At 40.6% G+C, this 21737-nt stretch overlaps 1 protein-coding gene across 3 annotated transcripts in view; it reads right to left on the bottom strand.

The window, feature by feature from the left end:
• cadps2 (Ca++-dependent secretion activator 2) overlaps positions 1-21737 on the bottom strand; it is a 218154-nt gene that overhangs the window by 85765 nt on the left and 110652 nt on the right. For all 3 annotated transcript variants that reach the window (XM_035642193.2, XM_035642194.2, XM_035642195.2), the window contains 5 exons: positions 11970-12050; positions 11452-11685; positions 10627-10748; positions 5851-5962; positions 3416-3555 (listed from right to left, as the gene is read on the bottom strand). In XM_035642193.2, coding sequence (XP_035498086.2) covers positions 3416-3555; positions 5851-5962; positions 10627-10748; positions 11452-11685; positions 11970-12050 — 689 coding nt within the window. The remainder of the gene's footprint in view (positions 1-3415; positions 3556-5850; positions 5963-10626; positions 10749-11451; positions 11686-11969; positions 12051-21737) is intronic.

The following is a 21737-nucleotide window of genomic DNA, read 5'->3' as shown; positions in this document are numbered from 1 at the left end:
AATCAATGGCTGCTCCGGGGCCTCCTGAAGCGTGGGATACAGGCAAGTGCAAGTGAGGAAAATCAATCGATGGCGAGACCTCTTTCTTCAGCCCTGCTGCCCGCCCTTACAGAAAAGGCCTCCAGTCAAGGCCACACCACGTCTTGTCGCAGAATCTGGGCCATTCTGCACCTCCTGCATGACTCCCGATTAACGTGCGGCACCGCTTGTCGGCCACTTGTGAAAATGATTTGGCGCTCTGTTCCTCGTCCTGCAAGGTTTCAAACATTCCATTCAGCCACACAACGCCATGGCTGTGGATACCGAATAGTTCACTGCAGGCATTTATCAGTACTCGCTACGGAGAAGCTGTTATTTAGCTGCATATTCAACTTTATTTAGACTATAAGGTTTTATAGAATAAGGTTTGTTTAAAGTAAAAACAGCCCCTGGAGTTTTTTTCTTAAGAGAACACTGTTTACCATCTTTCAATAATTTACTAGAAATCAGTAATAATATAATAATAAACTATTAAAAAAAAAGTAAAGTTGCATCACAATAAAAAAAAGACAATTGACGTTACATTGGCAGGTGAAATAATTCCACCACAATTGCTGACTAAAGATTATTCATAAAAAAAATATGAATATACCAAATAATTGACACTCTCCTGCAGAGATGTTCAATTTTCTGTTTTGTTCATTCTTTAAAGAAAATGTGTTTATATAAATATGTTTATCTTTCAGCGCCCACTGTACATATTTTCCATTCGTGCACTCTCCCTTTTTTTTTTTACCCATTTCTCTTTCAAAGTAAAATGTGCTCTCTCTTGCATCTGCCGACGTTTAATGGATTCACATCTTTAACCTTTCCAGGTTCCTTTTCACGTTTTTCTTTTTGCAGCCTGAACCCAGGAAAGTAAATAAATAATACAGATGTACCAAAACATTTTATGTTTGTGCTCTTTTCCTTTACTTTGAGCAACATCAATTCCAGCATCACTTGGCCTCTTTCTGGACTCCATTTGCCTGTATTTATTTTACTGTATTTATCATAAATGCAGCATACAGACCCTGCGTGCCCTTTTAGTCTTAGCCACACAGATTGTGTCTTTAACAAATCTGAAAATGCCAGAAAGCCAGATCCAACAAAGGAAGCTGAGCTGGACATGGATCAGAGACGGGCTGGACTCACAGGGGGACTCACACTGACCCCTTGTGGAGGATTTTAAAAAATGCATGTGATCTGTATCCCCTTCTTTCTTCTGTCTTTCAGTCTGCCTGTGTGTTATCAGACTCCCACAGTTCATTAGAGTGACAGAGCCCAGTGGAGGAGGAGGAGGAGGATTTCAAATCTACACAGTTGAAACTACAGAGTACAATGTGAAGATGGATTTCACTTTAATGTAGTAGTAGAAGTGTAAAATACAGAAAAAATATCCAGGGTTTGTTAAGTCTGCCTAACACACACAAACGCACGCACGCACGCACGCACGCACGCACACGGGTGGTACATTTTTACTGTGGCTTTACTTTCAATCATTTCAGTTTCTTTAATTCTTTTGCACAACTATCATGTTAACAATACATGTTTCCAAACCCGTCCACAAAAAATAATCAACAGTCTGTCTGTGTCAGTGAACAGGAGATTATTTTCAGCGTGGTCAACTCACACATCTCTGTTACCTGATGAGACCGACTGTGTCAAATATAATTTTGTTCTGTTTTGTTGCCTAAACCAATTTGCACTTTGTTGGAATAAAGTTGATAATGTATTTGAGAAGAGTTGTTTTGAAATTGCAGTATTTTCTTTTAAGATATCAGTTTGTGTTTTTGATGTTTTTCCGTATTTATAAAACTTTTAATTTAAATAAGCATTTTAAAGTTTGAAGTTAAAGTTGCAGTTTGCTGTCAAAAAAAACACAAAACTGCGCTATAGGTTTAAATCCACTGAAACATTTTCTTCCTGAAATGTGTCTGATGGGTTTGAAAATGATATTGTGCTGCCATCTCGAGGCAGAAATACACGTACGCGCGCGCGCGCAGACATACACACACACACACGCAGGTGGAATTTTACAGTGGCTTGACCGTGGATTTATGTCTTTCTGGTTTTCAATACGATCTAATGCCTTTATTTGACCGTTTTCTTGAAGGTGAAGCCTACCTCCAATTTCCAACTGGTTTTAACAGTGGCCGAAGGATGGATTCAGGAACAAAATGTAATGGAACTTTGAAAATGTAGCAAATAAACATTTATATTATGTATAATATATATACATTTATTAATATTTTCACCAGATTTTTAACCATTAAAGTGATAAAGTAGAAATTTGCTTGAAGTAAGGTCTTCCCCCCGAAAATTAACCTTCAAATAGCTGTCAATATCAAAGAAAAAGTTTTCACATCTAACTTTCATTGATCACTTCTTGTTAATTTCACAGTCAAAACTAGTTTCTAACAATTTCATGTCTCATTGCATTTCCAGTCCATCCCTCATTCTGAACTTTTTAAATGCGATATATGAAGAGTAGAAACACATTCAGATCCACCTCCTAATATAACAGCTTCTAACTTTTTGGTGTCTCCAGGAAGAAGAACTCTGAACGTTCTTTATTTTTCAACAAGTGCACATTTGAAATTTGGTTTGAAACAAGCGTTCAAAACATCATTAATATATATATATTTATATATATTTTTTTAAATTATTATTATTATTATTTTTTTGATTGTTTGATTTGTTTCCTGTTTCTTTAAATATAAACACTGAGTGACTCAGAACATGAAAAGTTTGTATCTGGATCAGGGTGATCCAATACAATGTTGCTTTGAAATGCTGGGATGCATGCAAAGTGGATTACGTGTCCATGTGTGGCAAAACATAGGATTTCCAAATCTGTATCATTTTAATCCAGATCACACTTTTCGAACAACTAGGCCCTGCTAAGGATCATGGGATCACATCCCCAGCTTCCTGTATGTAACCAGCAGGTGGAACCGTCAGCCTGCTCATTCTTCCTAATAGTCCCTGACAAAAACTTTGTGAACACAAACCTAAAACCCATTGATTCACTGCAACAAAAACAAAGGCTAAAATGTCATGCATATGAGATCTCTTGTGGTGTTTTTATGAAAACATTTTTTTTTAGGGGAAACAACATTGTGACCGATGTTTTACTTCAAATGTATCCTTCACTTTAAACCGACCAATAAAATCACAAAAAGCTGGATTTGTTTTGAAGATGTGGAAGCAGTTTCTTTCTTGATGAGGCCTTATAATACAGCACATGGGCTGTGCTGCTAAACTGTACCTTTAGTCTGTGCAAACTCGGCCTTATTCTGCAAACGGACCGATCTCCTGGCACTTGGGTGTTTATGTGCATCATGTTTGTTTTTATTGTTCTTTATCTATTCAAAGAAAGTAGCAGCAGACTCACCCGCTGTGCTTCATGTTGGGCGGCTTGTCCATGCGGACGGCCAGCTTGATCTTCAGCTCAGTGTCATGACTGTTCTTGGGGACGACCATCCGGTGTAGCTCGGCCTGCTTTGGTCCATTGGTGGTTGGGTTCAGGACCACCTGGCGAGGGGGGGATCACCATTAATAGCCAGTGTGTTTTCTCTCTTTCTCTGTTTTCTCTCTATCACTACCTGAAGTGTCTCCTCAGTGATAGTGACAGTAAGCGAGAGGAATCATGGAGATGGTGTTGTGTTGTTTCTGTAATGGTTGACAAGTATAACCATAGCTACAGACCCTGAGAAATCGACAAACGGCACTTAGAGGTGACATCTGTATGTTTCATCCTTCCACCGAGATTTACAAGTCAGTATACTATGTAGGTGTGGGCTGCTGGTTCTGGTAATCTTATTTCTCCTGTTTATTTCAAGAAGCCACGTTATTGTCTTTTTGTTTCTTTGATTTCACTGTATCAGTTATACTTTCCAAGATATATTTGTTTTGTTCCCTAACCAAATCTTAGCTTCATCTTTAAATTAAAAATAGTAAAGAAAATGTAACACTCATTATAAAAAATAAACATGAGTTGATCAAATTCAGCTCTCTGCGTCCGAGGCTGAATGGGCCATCTTTCACGCTGTGGCTCGGTCACCGTTCAACAGGGCACAAGAGCCGTCCACCCACAGACACAACTATAGAGCATCTTCAAAGTTGTGTTGTTTTAGGCATGCACAAATCAAATTTGCAGCTTCACTACCAGGGCCTGGTCTCATTTTATTTATTTTACATTGAAAAATATCCACGTAAATTCCAAATAAAAAAATGAAAGTATACAGATCTGAAGAAAATAGATTGTACGTGTTAGCAAATAGCCTAAGATTAGGCATCAGAAACTGATATCAGGAGAGGAAATGGCCATATTTTGGACTTTGTAAAATAAATGTAGAGAGTGAAATGTTCAAGGGGGAAATCACTCAGGCAGTTTGAGGGTCAGGACTTGACTAGTTGATGATTAAGGGGATGGGTACGGGGGCAGGGCTAAGTGAGCAACAGGTCTAACATCTCCAACATCATGAAGGGCACATGAAACTTTCTGAACCAACAGTTCCCACTCGGACTTCATTTCTCATCATCCAATCAGAATCAGCAAGTGATTAAAAATGCGTACACCTTTACCTATTGTTGCAGCGGATTTAATACTAATAATAATATCATATTATTATAATAAATTATAAAACTCCAGTGATCCTTTTTTTGCTGCAATTCAGAAATAATCTCAGTTATCCAGATCCTTTTGCACCTAGACGTGCTAGAAGAGGACTGGACTTGTTCCTGTGTGTTCTTTCTGCCTTATTTAACTTTTAACTGTTAATTTTCAGTCATATTTAAGCTGCATTCAGTTTCTGTTGATGGAAACATTTCTTGCTCTCCAACATAAATTAAGCTGTTCACTGGCCAAGACTTTAAGTGTAAGGAATTTCTCAGATATACATGAACAGTGTGTTTATCAGGGTGAGAGCAGAGCCCTGGGCCCACCACCATGGAGTTGAGACCGGCTGAGGTCACATGAGTGTTGTTGGTCCACCCAGCTGTCCTGAGAGCTGTTCATTTGTTCATTTACCCAATGCTGAAAAATTCACCAGCAAATACACACTTTTCTCTGATGGGTAACATTTGCAAAATTCTACAGTGCGCAGGAGTTTTAGGAGATTACAAAGTCTAAACTAACTGAGGTATTAAAGATTTATAGCATATCTTCAGTTGGCACCAATGGGCTGAGGGCCACAGACAGAGTGAGGTAGGTTACCAATAATTTGACAGACTAACACATTGTTACCAGACAGTAGGAACTGAGGGAGGCTGTTGGATGAGACTTCATGAATCTAGAGTTACTCCTATTGCATTTGACTTCAACAACAATCAAATCAACAAGGCAAATTTGCTCTTGACCAGTTGGCTGGTCTCTGATCTGTGAACGGCATTGGGTTGTAATCAGTCTTTGAAATGAATCCAAATCTAAAAAGTTGTAATTAGCAGTCCAAGACGAGGTGGAAGAAGTTTCTCCACAGACGAAGGGCGTCTGGGCGCTGTGGTCACATGACAGGGACAGTCACAACATTTCCTGTCACTTCAGGAGTTCAGTAGTTCATCACTTCATTATGCAGGGGCACAGTTCTCTTGATTGAGCGATTGAGTTAATTTTCCAAGTAGCTTTACAAATATATGTTGTAACCTCTGATAAAATATTTAAATAAATCTTGTAATTTTTAAGATGATTCATGTCACATGAGAAGGGAACTAAGAAGGCAGAGTGAATTCTAGTTAGTGCCGAGCCTAAAATTACAATATGTGATTAAAGCAAGACAACTGATCTGTGTCAGCAGAGATTTGTGTGTATGTGTGTTGTGCAGGACTCACCCGGCCCAGCTCCTTGTCCTCCAGAGCCAGGACCCCCGTGCTCTCTGTGAACATCTTTATTTTGACCGAGGGCAGGGGGTGAGTTGTGGTGAAGTCCCCCTGAGTCCCCCACCTGAGAGACAACATTTTCTTTTAGTTCACATTACACATCCTCCCTGTCGCTCAGTGCACCCACAATGAGAGTGTTTCCATGGGCCCGGTTTTGCCGGCACCAGGTGTGCTGTGCCAGGACACATGCCGACATTTCCTGATGCTTTTGCTTCACATTAAAGACATTGGGATGCTTTTATTGCTAATAGAGATGTGGAATGTTCAAGGCGGCAGCTGTGGCTCAGGAGATAAAGAGGGTTGTCCACTAACCAGAAGGTCGATCCCCGGCAAGTGTCTCTGGGCAAGACATAACCTAAACTGCCCCTGACGGCTGTGTCGGCAGTGTATGAATGTGTGAGAATGGGTGAATATGACTTGCACTGTTAAGCACTTTGAGTGGTCGATAAGACTAGAAAAGTGCTATATAAATACAGACCATTAACCATTTACCACACTAGTGTTGTTAACACAACACTAGTGTGATGATATGAACATATTGTGCATAGGTCAATTTAAATATTGCATGGAGGAACAGAAAAATAAATCTAAAACAGCCAGAGTGGGTTGATGGATTTAGAGCTGCAAGTTGTTACTAGAGTTTGTCTGAACCAGCAAACCTCCAAAGATACCTGTAACTGGCATTTGGTTTGTATTTCAACTGGATAAACATGGCCAGTGTAGCGGAAGCATTTCAAGTTTCTCTCAAAACCATCAATCGCAATCCATTTCTGGATAAAATTAGTTGAAAAGCTGGTTCAGTCCAACAGAATCCTGCATCATTTTGTATCTAGAAAAATGAGTTGCACTTTTAATGAGCTGTTTTGAGATCACATACTGAATCGAACTGAACTCCACTGAATGTCACTTGATAATTTCCAGGATTCAAATCTCACAGGGAGCTTGCCTACATTTCATCAAAGCCCAACAAAACTTTGTATTTTCGCATTGTGCAACGAGAGGTCATGCTGCCAATTGTATTCCGTCTCCCATCAGGACGTTCTCGTCACAGATCCAGAGGCAGGAAACAGTCCCATCAGTTTCAGCTGTAACGGTCATCTCACAGAAACTCTGGAGCAGGATGATGGACACAAGGCCATTATACACATTGAGAGCCATTCTGCTGTGATTACATGCCTTTATGTCAAAACGGTCATTCTATGTGTCCAGAGAGTGTGTGTTATGTGTATATGTGTGTGTGGTGCAAGTGACCCCTTCACTTGTAGAGGATGACAAGAAAAGTCAACCTCTACACCAAGTTTCCCCAGTTTCCAAGGCAACAGAGAGGTGCTTTTGTTTCTCTCTCTCTCTCTCTCTCTCACACACACACACACACTAGTTTAGTCTCACTGAACAAAGGTGAGGTCATTTAAGTGAATGACATTATAGTTGAGATGATTTATTCCTGTATAATGACACTATAATGAGTTTTTACTTAATGTATTGCTTTGGTAGTTACTCACCATTTCAAACAGGTTCATTTGGTCAAGCCAATTTCTAAATATAAGAGAGCTTGTTAATGTTTGTGTGTTTAAGGGGTCGCTTCGATTTAAGTTATAACTTACCGTTTTTTTCTCCATCCTAACTTTAGGTTAACTAGCATTGCAGAGCCGTACTACAAACTCCTGCAGTAGCAGGAGTACTCTCTCCCACACAGCGCAGCATTGTGTAGCAGAACTGACGGGCCTTTTTTGCGCACACACACAGGCAAAAACATGCGCACAGACAGCATCTTTTAAGATACATCAGATGTTGAAGCCAGAGGACAGACTGATACAAACATATCTTACCTTTTGTTTTAATTGACCTGAGAAAATGGTTTTAACACAAGTGATAAAACAAAGACAACTGATGTAATGGCTGTCATGATCTTGTGTTTTCATTTCCTGTTTTATTTTGAAGTAGTTCCTTGTGTTGTTTCACTTCCTGTCCTGTGTCTAGTTTCCGGTGTCTTGTTTTTCCTGTGTCTCCTGCCCCTGTGATTGTCTGCACCTGTTCCTAATGTGTCTCACCTGTGTTCAATTTGCCCTGCCCTCCTCGTGTGTATTTAGTCTCTGTGCTTCCCTTTATCAATGTTGGTTCGTCTGTTATACTCCCGGTCTGTGCCTGTTGTGTTTCCCCAGTCTGTCCTGAGACGTCTGTTTCTGCATTTTTCCCCCCGGTCTGTTTCTGTTGTTTTCCCCCAAGTCTGTTCATGAGATGCTGTTGGTTTCCTTGTCGTCTACCCCGGTATGTCCCTGTGGTTTGGGCTCCCAATCTGTTCCTGAACGTCTGTGATTTTGCCCCTGGCTCTAGTGTTTAGTTTGGACTCTGTTTTTGCTACTTCTTGTGGACACCTTTAGTTGGACTTTGTTTTGTTGTTTGATGTACAGACTCCGTAAGTTTAGTTTCCTTTGCTTGATTAAAAAACTATTTAAAGTGCACTCCTGCATTTGGGTCCTGCTTCCTGCTCAATCCTGACAATGGCGTTCTTTTGTCTGGTTTTGTAAGTTGACATTGAGCATTAAAAACATTAATACCAGGCAGGCATCGGAGATGAACAGCACAATTTCAGATCTAATTATGGTACACCATATTATAATGAGTCCACCTACTCATTACCAAGAATGTAACATCATGCAGGGAGAAGGGTAAGGATGCTTACTACATGGACAATGACTGCTATTTAGTCCTTGCGTCCAATGAACCTTTGTACCAAATTTGATTTGTTGTTGTTTCATCCCACACCAAAGTCTTTATTTGCAAAGCTAAATATCCAACACTTTGCCCTGCTGTCTGTCAGCAAGTTGATTTTCATCTTACACAGAAACAACTAATGCAAGTCTAGAAAGAATCTAAAAAGTCAAGCAATTATCCCTAGTCTTGTTGATTTGAATAAAAATGCAGAAACAAAAGTACGGTCCGTAAAGTGAGTCACAGATGCTTGACATTCCACTACAACTAGGGCTATTACTAATGAAAAGGTCTAACTTGAATAAAGATGGGTTATGCTACAACTGTGGGGATCATCAGTGTAATTGGACAACTGTGTTATCACAGCAACCTGTGTAATTATAATCAACTACGTTGTGATTAAATGTATGGGTGGGTTATTATAGTGAGGGTTACAGGAGCTGCAGTAAAGGCAGGTACAGCTCAGCATCGGGGTTTTCTGCCAAGGCCTTCAGGTGACGGTGCGCTTGTTAAATTGACTTTGTTTGGTGATTCTGGCAGACAGATGGCCTGAAGATAAGAAGAAAAAATGGTGAGTGTGCGAAAGGGCGGCCTCATTACCACAAAGACCCTGCTGTCCGCCATGCATCCAAAAGCCATCACCAAGTTCAGAGTGACAAGTCTGCAATAGCATGGCAGAGAGGAGCATATTTTAACAGGAGAAAATAAAGCTTTCCACAAATCAGGAGCACGATGGAGGAGAAGCAATTATCAGAAGGAGTGGAATCATTATGTCTGTAATCAGAGGCGTTGTAGGCCAAAAACATATTTTTTCATATTATAATAATTATAACCTAATTTTGTAATAATTCTAAGATGTAAGACATGCCATGTATGTAACTGTAATTATATAGTTCAGAATTTAGACTCGTTACACATTATGCTTTAATCGCTCTATATCTTGTCTTCGTCTCTTATTTTGACATATTATATTCTCATTTGATTGCAATTACAAACCTTTATATTATTATAAAGGTTTGTTATTATTATTATACTGTTGTGTAACTTAATGCCTGTACATCAGTGTTTGAAAATAAATACTGCTATAACGCATGTCATGGTGTACTGTCTAGCCCTATAGAAAAATGGATTATCTAATATTAAATGTAACGGGAACAGAGTGTAGACAGAACTAAATGATAATTAAGTGTTGAACATAATGTTACAAGGAACAAACATGACAGACGTGGGCCGCTGTGTTGCATACAGGCAGCAGGTGTCATGCATTAGGCAGGTGAATGGTGCCACTACAAGAACAGTTTTCTACAAACTACATGCATTGTAACACATATTCGTTTAAAAAATGTATTTTAAAACTAAAACGACTTCCGCCTGCACAAGGGTTCCAATTGGTTATAATCTTGGTCCGTACAACGAACCTGAAAACACATAGGCTATCGCATGAGCGGACACTATACATGTGCATGCTGATGAAAACAAGAAGTTGATTGTCTACTCTGCAGTTGTTTGCTGAGTTACAGAAAATACTATGAACGAGAAACATCAATGGTGTAAACATTGGATCAACGACGAGGTGAAACTGTTACTGAAGGGTTTACTGCCCTGGATCAGCACTTGAAAAAGCAACACAGACAGCTACATGACAAGTGTAGGGCCAAAAGTCAGTGAAATTAGTGATGCCCAATATGTCTAGCAAACAAAGTACCAGTCATTTGCAACTGTTACTCCACTCGTGTTCGGCCAAGACTATTCCCTCGCTAGAAAGAGACCTACTGCTAAAAGAGAAAGAGTTAAAGTTTCTACACTGTGACTGTACACCGTGTGCGTTTGTGTTTGTTATATCTCAAATCGCAATCGCAATATCTGTCAGAAAAATCGCAACTCGATATTTCTCAAAATCTTTCAGCCATTGTGCTCACCTAAAATCTCATGAGAAGGGATTTAAGAGAACCATGGTCCATATGAAATATCATACATGCACATCTTTATTCTCTTTGTGACAGAGGAAGAACTCACTGAGGTCTGGCAGCTTCAGCTTGGTCTGTCTGCAGCTTCTCTCCTCCCTCCACCTCCATGGTGCAGTAAACAATGCGGTTTGGAGCGACAGACTTCAGACCCTGGACCTCTACGATCACAATCTGAAAACACCAGTGGAGGTAATGGTGAGCGATTTTAGCCCTCCCAGATGTACGTTGGCCATCTTTCATGACGTAGCCTCAGAGTCAAATTAAACTAAACTTAAGTTGTGGGACCACTGCTCAATTATTAACTGCTGTTCTAATAAAAACTGCGGTGAAATTCGATATACTTTTCTGTTATTCTGCAATAAATCTCAAGGTCAATGGGACATTGTTTGTCTGTACACACTGTTTGTAATGCTATCTTTGTGAGGACACTCGTTGACATAATGCATTCCCTAGTCTCTTACCCCGACCTCCACAATTAATTTTAATTCTAATATTAATTTCAATGGTAGTTTTCAATTTAAATTTTTTATCTGGATGACCTACATAGCAATTAATATCTGCACAGCAGAAAGTTGTGTTCTTCTGATTTTAGTTTAATAATATATATCATTCATTTATTTAGAAATTTCTTTATTAGGCTACTTGATGTTTCTTCTTCTTTTTTATATCACCTCCCTTTATTTATGCTGAGATGACCCTATAAAATAACAATTTTAATTATTACTTATGATAATAAGCATTGTCTTACATTGGTGCTGAAGTGTTTCATATATATATATATATATATATATATATATATATATATATATATATATATATATAAAAAATATATATATAGTATGTCCCATACAGGGACACACAAACACATACACACCTCCAGAGTGAAGGATAGCACAACATCAGATTTGGACAGGATGTCCCCCTCGTCTCCGATGTCCAGGAAGGAGTTGTTTAAAGAGGAGCGTTTGAGCTTCTGTTTGAAATCTGGACCACCTTTGGACACTGGCAGACTTTCAAGGTTTGCCATCAGCAGGTTGACTGACGAACGCAGCTCCTCCACGTACAGAGCCTCCATGTCAGCAGAGACAAACTTTGGGTATCTCTTCTCCTGCAGGACACATATTCTGTCAATGTTTATCGGCAGCACCAATGTTTTCTTTCCTTCAGCTTTTGGATGTGATTCATCTCCAACTTAGTTCACCATCATGAAACTGAACCACTAAAACATACATCTCAGTGTTTTAATCACACAGACTTATCGATTTCAATCAGTGCTCTTTTGGACTTCCCTGGACATATCAAGGAGGAAATGTGGCTGTAAATATTGTAATACTAGTAGTAGTTGTAGTAGTAGTAATATGTGTAATGGAATGGGTTCTGTGTTTTTCTCACCCTGGCAATCTTCTCAGCGAGTTGTAACCTGCCGTCCAGCTCTCTGCGGATCTGAGCTGCCTGCTCATCTACGTTGTCCAGCTGAGATAAAAATGAAAAGAATAAAAGGTAGAGAGAAGGGTTGCATCAGTAAAACCAATTACAGATGCATAACCAATAAACCAATCAAAACGTGAAAGAGAAACTTGACAGGATAGTTAGTTGATAGTTAATTAGAGGACAATAGTGACATGGTACAACACACAAATGCATGCTCTAAAACAGTTGGAAAGGAACGGCACTTAACGGATTTAAGTAATTCTTAACCTTAACAACTCTTTCATAAATACACAAGTTATTCATGGAGTTCCACAGGGTTCTGTGCTGGGACCGATACTTTTAACTTTATATATGCTTCCCTTGAGTGACATTATCAGAAAGCACTACATACAAGCCAGCTGCTTTTATCTATAAAGCCAGACGAAACTAATCAGGTAGACAAACTTGATGATTTATGGTGTTTTAAACACCTCAGAGTGTTAGGATCTACCAGTTCCCTGCCACTGTGTTTCTTCGTTTTGTTTGTGTTTGTCTGTGTGTTCCTCTGCTGGGTGTGGCTGACCTCCTTTCTGTTCCTGCCACTTCAAGTAATAACCTGTTGCTCGTCTTGATGATTGCCACTACTCATCTGCTCCTGTTTAAATACTCGCTCCTCCTTTTCAGTCTTCGGCCGGGTCATTCCATAACCTCATGTGGTAAACGCTACGGCTTGATCCAGTCTTCGCACCTTCTAGTTTGTGCTCCAGTCTGTCATGTTACCCGTTTCTGACCTTGCTCTCCTCTGCCAGCAGATCACTTCAAGCCTCACTGCCTACCACGTCCAGCCGCTTCCTCCGCTCTGATTCCCCCAACACTTGGATCCCTCTGGCTCATATCCCCTGGACCCTTCCGTCTTTTGCCCACTGGATTTCCCTTTCCCGCCATCCCACCGGTACCTTTGCCATTCAAACCTGTGACTTTGGTTAACCAGTAAAAGACTCAGTATAACTCGGTCTGATTTGTGTTTGCATTAAGGGTCCAGTTCTATGTTGCTTTTATAAGCGAAGCGTAACATAACGAACTGGCCACTATGAACCCTGCAGACACAGATCCAGATCCTGCTGCTGTTCAACATTTATCCAGCCAAGGTACTCTACTGGGTCAACATGACCAGATTCTCTGGGCACTGTTTGAAAGTAACCAAGCCAGCTAGCAACCCAGGATGAACCAAGGGATCTGAACTCTCAGGTGAACCTTGTCTCACGCCTCCATCTACTGTGCCAGCGGTCCATAAATCACCAACCCGACTTCCTACAGTCCCCACTGAGGAGGCGATGCAACTGGGACACGCACACCTGACGCCAGAGGAACGTCTGCGGCGCATCAGGGCAGGTGAATGCATCTACTGCAGTAGGATCGGTAATTTTGTGGCGAAGTGTCCAGTACGTCCAAAAGAAGGGGCTCGTCAATGGAATTAGGTGTACTGATGAGCCCACCTGCCCAGTTTACTCAATCCCCTGCTTTAACCCGTTTATCTGTCCCAGCCACCCTTTGTGTGAATTCTCTCACTGTGCCTTTGGAAGCTCTCATCGACTCAGGTGCCAAGGACAGCTTTCTAGATAAAGAACCAGCCATCCAGTCCGGTATTAGTCTGGAACCTCTGGAGGAAACCCTCACTGCCTACCCCCTGGACGGCAGTAAAATTACCAGTGACAGAGAAAACCAACTCAGTCAAACTAGTCATCTCTGTTAATCATTGTGAAGAAATACAGTTCAAGGTAATATCAGCTCCATCTACTCCTTTGGTCCTTGGTTAACCATTGGCTCCACTCCCATAATCCCAACATTGACTGGAAAGGAGGGAGAATTCTAGGCTTGAGCGGTCCTTGTCAATCCCTCTGTATGAAATCTGCTGTCTCCTGTTGGTGTTTCCCCCTGTTCTGCTCCCATAGTCACCCCCGATCTGTCTACAGTCCCTGAGGTCTATCATGACTTGCATGAGGTTTTCAACAAGGAGAGGGCTCTCTCACTTCCCCCCCATAAACCTTATGACTGTGTCATCGACCCCCTCCCTGGTGCCCCACTACCTAGTATGCTGCTCTACAGTCTGTCACACCCTGAAAGGGAGACGATGGACATCCACTAACATTCTCTCTCTCTCAGGTGTTGTAGTGGTCCCACGAGTCCCGCTTCGCCCGGTCAAACCAGGCATCAATCGAACCCTATCCCTCCTCAAACGATATATGTGGTGGCCGTCTATGGAGTCTGACACCTGGGTTTTGTTTTGGCCTGCACGGTCTGCACCAGAGGCAAGGCCACCCATCAAGCACCAGCTGCAGTCTGCTCCTGCCTCTTCCCATCCCCAGTCGGCCCTGGTTCCACATCGCCTTGGATTTCGTTAATGGTCTGCCTCCATCAAGAGGTAATACTGCCATACTCACCATAGTCAATCTTTTTCCAAAGCTTCCCACTTCATTGCTCTGCCCAAGACCCCCTCTGCAATGGAGACTGCGAACCTCCTCACGGAACACGTTGTTTACCTACATGGGATCCCCTCCGACATTGTTTCTGACCGTGGGCCTCAGTTTACCTCAGGTTTGGAGGACATTTTGCAACTCCCTTGGTGCTTCTGTCAGTCTAACCTCTGGTTTTCATCCTCAGTCAAATGGTCAATCCGAAAGAGCTAACCAGGACCTAGAGGCTGCGTTACACTGCATGGTTCAGAAGAACCCCTCTACCTGGAGCTCTCATCTCGCCTGGGTTGAGAACTGACACAACTCCCTTACATGTTCTGCTACTGGTCTCTCTCCTTTCGAAGCATCGTTAGGCTATAAGCCATCCCTGTTTCCGGTGGAAGAGGTTGAACTGGCGGTTCCCTAGGTTCAACATCACTTTCGCCGCTACCGCAAATTCTGGAAGGACACGCGCCGGCTCTCCTCCGGATATCTGCAGTTAACCAACTCTCAGCTAACCGCCGCAGGAGATCAGGTCCCCAGTGTACTCCAGGTCAGTCAGTTTGGCTTTCTTCCAAAAACATTTCTCTACTCACAGAATCCAGAAAACTTTCCCATCGCTTTTTCGTCCGTTTCCCATTGAAAGGATTATTAACCCCTCTGCTGTCCATCTCAAGCTCCCCAGGAACATGGAAATTCATCCCACTTTTCATGTTTCGAGAAATCAGACCAGCTTTGTCCAAACCATGGTTCTGACCAAACCTCACATTTAGGGCAAGTGTTGTCTCAATTATAATAGACCAATTATGCTATTTGAAATTTAAGTTCAAAAAGTTCAAAAATATAATCTGTAAACCTGAGGTATGAGGCCAAAAGACAGTAATGTTTCACAGTGTGCTTTCCTTGATTAACAATGGTCTGAGGCTACCAAACCAAGCTGTGTTAGTTTATTCTTCTACCTCTGCCCAGGCCTAACCTCCTTTGACACAAATAAGGATTTGCTCCTGTAACTAACGAACACAATGGCAGGTGATAAACTCAGACTTTGAGGCCAAAACATTTGGGAACAAGTGTGGCTGATGCAGTCAGCCACCTGAGTTATATCTATCTATTTAACCCAGTTGTATGTACAATTTGAAAATGTCTGGGCGTCGGGCTTAATACTCACAAAGACTCACAAAGGACAAAAGTAACAATAATATAATGTTGATTGGTCAGTGTTCACAGGTTGTGAACATAAACACATTACTGAATGTCTTTACTGAGTTTTTTGGCTAATGCCAGTTGTTCTAAGCTTTTCACTGACCCTTGTTTTGTCAACTAGTAAACAATAGTAAAAAGTAATAGGGCATCTACTAACCCAGAGGCCGGCGTTTCGATACCAGCTTTCCCTAGTCCACATGCCGTTGTGTCCATGGGCAAGACACTTAACCCTAAATTGCCTCTGAAGACTCTTTTGTCAGTGTCTGAATGTGACAGAAAAAGTGTGGTAAATAGCAGAGCTGTATGAATGTGTGTGAATGGGTGAATGCGCCTTGTCCTGTAAAGTGCTTTGAGTGGTCAATATCCTAGAAAAATGCTATATAAACATAATCCATTTAAACACAAGAAATTTTGAGTTAAGTGAAGCATCCTTAAATGCATGTTGCCTGTACCTTCAGTAATTAGGAGCTGAAGCAGTGCTGTTCAAGAGCTTTATACTGAGCAGTATATCATCCAATAAGTCGTCCCTCAAACTTAATGTCAGCAAGACTCGTTGAGGAGATAAAAGCAGAGTCAAAATTGAATGAAGTTTGCTTAGTGGGCAGAAAATAGTGTCTTATTTAACAAATCTGTGAGGCATCTTGAATGAAAATAGATGATTAAACGGCTCCGAATGAAACTAGCCTGAAGTCAAAGAGGCAAGTGGGAAATTCAGAGTTGATAAGAGAGAAAAGATAAGCTGTTTTAATTGGTGCCCATTTAGAAATGGATACCCGATAATGTATTAAAAAATCCCCCCTCAGTGTCTCATGTACACCGATTTAAACTTCACTTAAGAGTTAACCAATCCTGTGGCTGAAAAGAAAAAGGCTGCCAAAAAACAAACGAGCCAAAACTTGTGTCCAGCACACATCAGTCAGACCCCGTAAGCACGTCAACGATCTTGAATCTACAAAAAACAACAACACAACAATTTAGAAATCCTCTGAGATTATAAACTCAAAAAGAAAAATATTTTTTCCGTCAAGAAACCACATGGCTTCACTTAGTAAAGTTGTATCAACCTCACCCCACCTTTTAGATAGATATTTTGATAGACAGGACACAGGAATTAAGACAGGAAAAGGGAAAAACGCAAGATATATTTCAGTCTGTTAAATTTAGTTTGAAGGTCAAATGTTAATTTCATGAGACTGTTCTGCAATTATTTTGCCTTAATTTAGTTTCTTGGTAGATGAGCCCTTCACAACCAAACCTGGTTTGGTTGTGAAGGGCATTATAACATTATAGCTGAATCACTCACAGAAACATTTAAAAAGCACGATCAGTATTTCCACAGCAAAAGACTCCTCCATTGTTAAACTACTCCAAGCTAAACTTTGAAAACCGCTTTGAAGTGTGTTCAGCAGATTTATTTGAGGACTCTCCCTGAAATGCCGCTTCAGTCCACAGACTTCTCAGATACCCGTCCTGGACTGATCTGAGTTGGTAAACTGACTCATACTGGCAGTTATTGGCTGCAGCCTTCCTTATGTTTCTGTTTGAAGCTTCTGTCATTGTCGATGGGATTCTTTGGCGCTATTTGAAATTGTGTTTTAGGGTTCACAAAAGGAGAAAACTTCCATCCTCCAAGTTTCAAGTTCAGAAACTTTTGTCTAATATTTACAAGATATAACTGTCTTTGGGTAAGAACATTTTACTTACTCCGGTTTAAGGAGTTTTCCAAAAGAACTAGAGGATAAATGTTATGAAACGAGACTCAATAGAACACACCACTACATTAAGAACATCTACAGTCTACAGCCATGTTAGCAGCTCTGGTAAAGGAAGTTGACACCTTGACGAGGGTTTGAAAAAAAGGGGAATTTTATCACATCAATGCTTTGAGCACAATGCTAACATCAACATGCAAACGCAATGCAATGACAGGTGTATGCTAATATTTACAATGGTCAACAACTAGTTGCATCAGCAAAAAAAAGAAAGTACAAACCAGGCTGATGAGAATGTCATTACATTTGGTAATAAAATGTCAAAACTGGAGAAATGTTCACCTGATGATGATTCTAATGTAATGAGATGTTGTGACCAATCAACTGCGATCAATAAATTATTGTTGTCATCTTCTGTCAAAACTCCCTGTCACGCCTGGCGTCCACTTGCACCTATAACTGAAATATGAATGGATTTATTATTTTCTGCTGACACCGTTGATCAGAAACATGGTCGTGTGGATCCATGTGCAGATTGCTGACGCTCTAAGATCGGGAGAAGAAAATATGCTCTGATTGAAACCTTTGCTTTGATTAAAACCTTTTCCCCTTGTGACACTGATCTGTATGTGGTAACTTTCATTGTATCCTTTTGCTTTGTTTTGAGGTATTTTCCTTTCAGTTTTCAGAAACAGTAAACTCTCCAAACTTGAAACAGATGTCTCTTGTCTGTCATCTAGAAACAACTTTTTTGGTTCATTCCAAAAAGATTTCCAAAAATGACAAAGAATTGAATGCAGTTTTTACAGCATCTTTCCGTCTTCTCTTTATCCAGTGTTACTCTTTAGGTCTTTCTGGTGTTCACAATGTGCCATTAAATGTGTGTGTAGAAACATTCTCATTGTTAATACTGTAGCAGCTGAATGAATGAAGCCTGTAGATAACTGATGATGATTAAAGTATTACACAGAATAAGTATGTTGCTTTTTTTCTGTTTGTGGAGCGTCAGTGGACAGTGTGTTAACAACAACTGCTGCACGCTGTTACTTATCATTCCAAGTTGTGTCTCTGGTTAATTACACTGAAAACTAATTAACCGTACCAAGATAAAACAATTTGCAGTCTGTCCTCTGCTCATCAAACTCTCAGCACAGCACACTTCAGTCTGTAGTGTTAAGCAAAGACATTTGTAAAGAAGAAACAGCAATAAAACAAAACATAAAATCCTGTAAAAAAAATATAAAAATTGAGCTTCACAAAAGACTCAAGCAAGCGATCTAAAACCTGTGGTGAAAAAAAGCTTCCTGCGTAGAGTATAATGCTTACATGACGACTGAGGTTTAATTCTCACATTATATTATTGGTGCAAAACACAACAACTACTTAAGTGCTATTCATTAGTTATTTTGCATATGCTGATGTACAGCAGGAACTGAGTGAACAGCACACCGTTAGACTCATTTAGTTAATAAGTGAGGTAATCTGATTAGAAATAACTTTCTCTGAATCTGAGGAAGATTATAATTCTCAGATAAAAGTCTCGAACTGGAAAAGAGATAAAAAAAAATGCCTACATACAAGCTTTGTTACTTTAGCCTATATTATATAGTCTATATTAGCAGCTTTTTAAATTCTGGAGCAGTTCAGTGACAGGTAGCCTGCCTTCATGAAAAGCTGTGATTTAAAGTATTTGCAATGTGTCAACATGTCAGACATTTTGAATCCACACATGTAACTGCTGAGCATGAACTTAAAAACAAACATGACAGAATGTATAACCTTTCAGACACATTATAGTAATTGATTTTAAATATTAAGGGCACACACTTTTGGTACCTTGCTAAACACACTGACCTCCAGAACAGGGAGCGGAAGTTCTGGATAAGTGGCATAACCACTAATGAAGTCAAAGTTAGGACCGTGGCGAAAAACAAATCTGAGCAGAAAACGTTCTGATTAGTGCTGAATATTCTCACTTTGGGCCCTTTCTTGTTGATTTCAGTTCACTCCAATGGAATTGGTTTGATTTGTGGTTCACTTCAAGGGGCAAAGAAAATATATTCAAGTTTTAAGATCGAGTTAAGTTTTGTACTCTGACCATGTATGTATAACATGATCTAGATACTGGCCTCAAATATGGCATCCAGTCACTTGAATAGAAATTGCTGGCCTGAAGAAAAAGCCGCCCAAAATTTCGATTCAAAAATTTCTGTTCAAATGTACAATACATTTTTCCTCAGTCGGCATTACCTGTGCATTCCCACTTGACCCACATGCTTGACATGAAAATAAAAGTCACTTCTTGATGCTCCGGTGAAGTTTTACAAATATAAGACCTCCATCGATTAAGAAGTCCTGTTTTACAGATACCCCTTTTTGAAATGGTCCTCGAGGAAAATGCTTTTGGGCTGCCCAATCTTTTGATGCAATGCAGAGAGTGAGCATGGGGGCAAACTACAGTTGCAAGGGTAAGTATCAAGCTCTAATACTACCATGACATGCCTCAGACACATAATTTGCATTGTTGATGAATGAAAAGTTTTGGTTTTAAGACAGGTATCACTTGAACAAATACAAAGCCATGTGAAATTATTGTCTTGTTTTATTGTCCCCACTAATGGACCTAAAAAGTTTGCTGATACAGATTTTTAGCTTGGACAACATTATATTCTCTCTTCAACAACATTTTTCTTATTGAACAAAATGGTGTGAAAATGGGAAGAATGCCAGAGGTAGTAAACAGAACAGTACATATATAACTGAGAGAATTAAGCTCCCAGAACTATTTTTTACTGACTAATGCTAGCTAGGCATGGCCCGGTATCAAGGTAAACCACGGAAACAAAAAGCCACGATTCAGAAACCACTAACATTTCCCGTCAAACCCCCCGATGGTATGAACTGTCTTTTAAATCCTGTGCGTTGCGCTACCCGGTGTTGTATGAGGAAGCGAGCGAGAGATTGAGCGGTGAGCGTGTGTGCAATTTGTTTGGCTAATGTGCTAACGTGCAGTGCCGGTTGCAGTCTACCACACTCTAATAAATGCCGCAGCGCCTGAAGTTTAAGGGAGATGTCTCGGTGCGTCGGAGCGAGACTGTGCTTCCCGACTACAGTATGGTCTGGACGTCTAGCAGGGGAAAAAAACATTGGCTGCTCCGGAGAGCTTGATTAGCCGACTCACCACACCGGTGCTAATGATACACCTAGCACTGCTCCGCTGAGCCGGCCCTGCTCCGCATCTCGTCTCTGTCCTACTGCTGAGAGCCAGAACCACGCTCACCTCCACTGGTTTTTACAGATATCCTCACTTAGGAACCAAAAAGTGCAGTGGAATCCCCCAGGTCGCGTAATGTGCAGAGGAACAACTGTCTCCAACACTTCAAACAATCGCCATGGTAAATGGACTGTATTTATATAGCGCTTTTCTAGTCATATAGACCACTCAAAGCGCCTTACAGGACAGTCACATTCACACACAGTCACATAACGCTGCTATTCACCGCGAGTTTTTCTGTCACATTCATACACTGTCGGAAGAGCCGTCACAGGCAATTTAGGGTTAAGTGTCTTGCCCAAGGACACAACGGCATGTGTACTGGCGGAAGCTGGGATCGAACGACTCTACCTCCTGAGCCACAGCTGCCCACCATCAACTTAAGAGACTGCATTTGTTTTAATTTCATCTAGAAGTGGGGGTTTTTTCAGGAAAATAATTCAATTATGTTCTCTATGTTTACATACAACATTGACTATTGTTCCAAATGTTATACAAGTTATTTAAAAAAAACCAAAAAAACATTTTGGTCAATGGCAAAAAAAAACATTTCTTTTTACCCAGAGATTTTACAATAGCGCATTTCAGAGGTGCGCGAAACCCTGATAGCGTGTAACCGCGGTATTTTTGCCCAAAGTTATCATTACGTCAAAATCCAAAACCGGCACATGCCTAGTGATAGCCCATCAGGCTAGTAAATTAGCAGTAATTCACCAACTAGCCCTGCAAGCTTGATACTTTTAGCAAGTTTTCACATTCTTTGCCCAGGTCTTAGCCTCTTTTCACATTACAAATTATTGACTTTGGATTCATCTGTACTTCTAGTAGCCCTGGGTTGCATTTCCGTTGGAACTAATGTTTATATTCTAGAATGACACAACGTTAGCCGCGTTTCACAGATGCACCTTTGAGTTCCATTTCAGAGCTTGTCCATTGTCCGCCCACCTAAAACTGCAACCTTGCACAAATTGGACAGACCAGCTGTCAATAACACTGTATTCGACCTCCAATGTATACGGTGCTATTTTACTCTAAATGAGACCACAATTTAAAAATTAACATCCTGCTGTATTGGAGAAGACTTGGAACTAGCGATTGAACCATGAAC

This window comes from Scophthalmus maximus, chromosome 7, assembly GCF_022379125.1.
Source record: "Scophthalmus maximus strain ysfricsl-2021 chromosome 7, ASM2237912v1, whole genome shotgun sequence".
Lineage (NCBI taxonomy): Eukaryota > Metazoa > Chordata > Actinopteri > Pleuronectiformes > Scophthalmidae > Scophthalmus > Scophthalmus maximus.
Note: the sequence above shows the minus strand (reverse complement) of the source record. Positions and strands in the feature narration are given on the sequence as shown.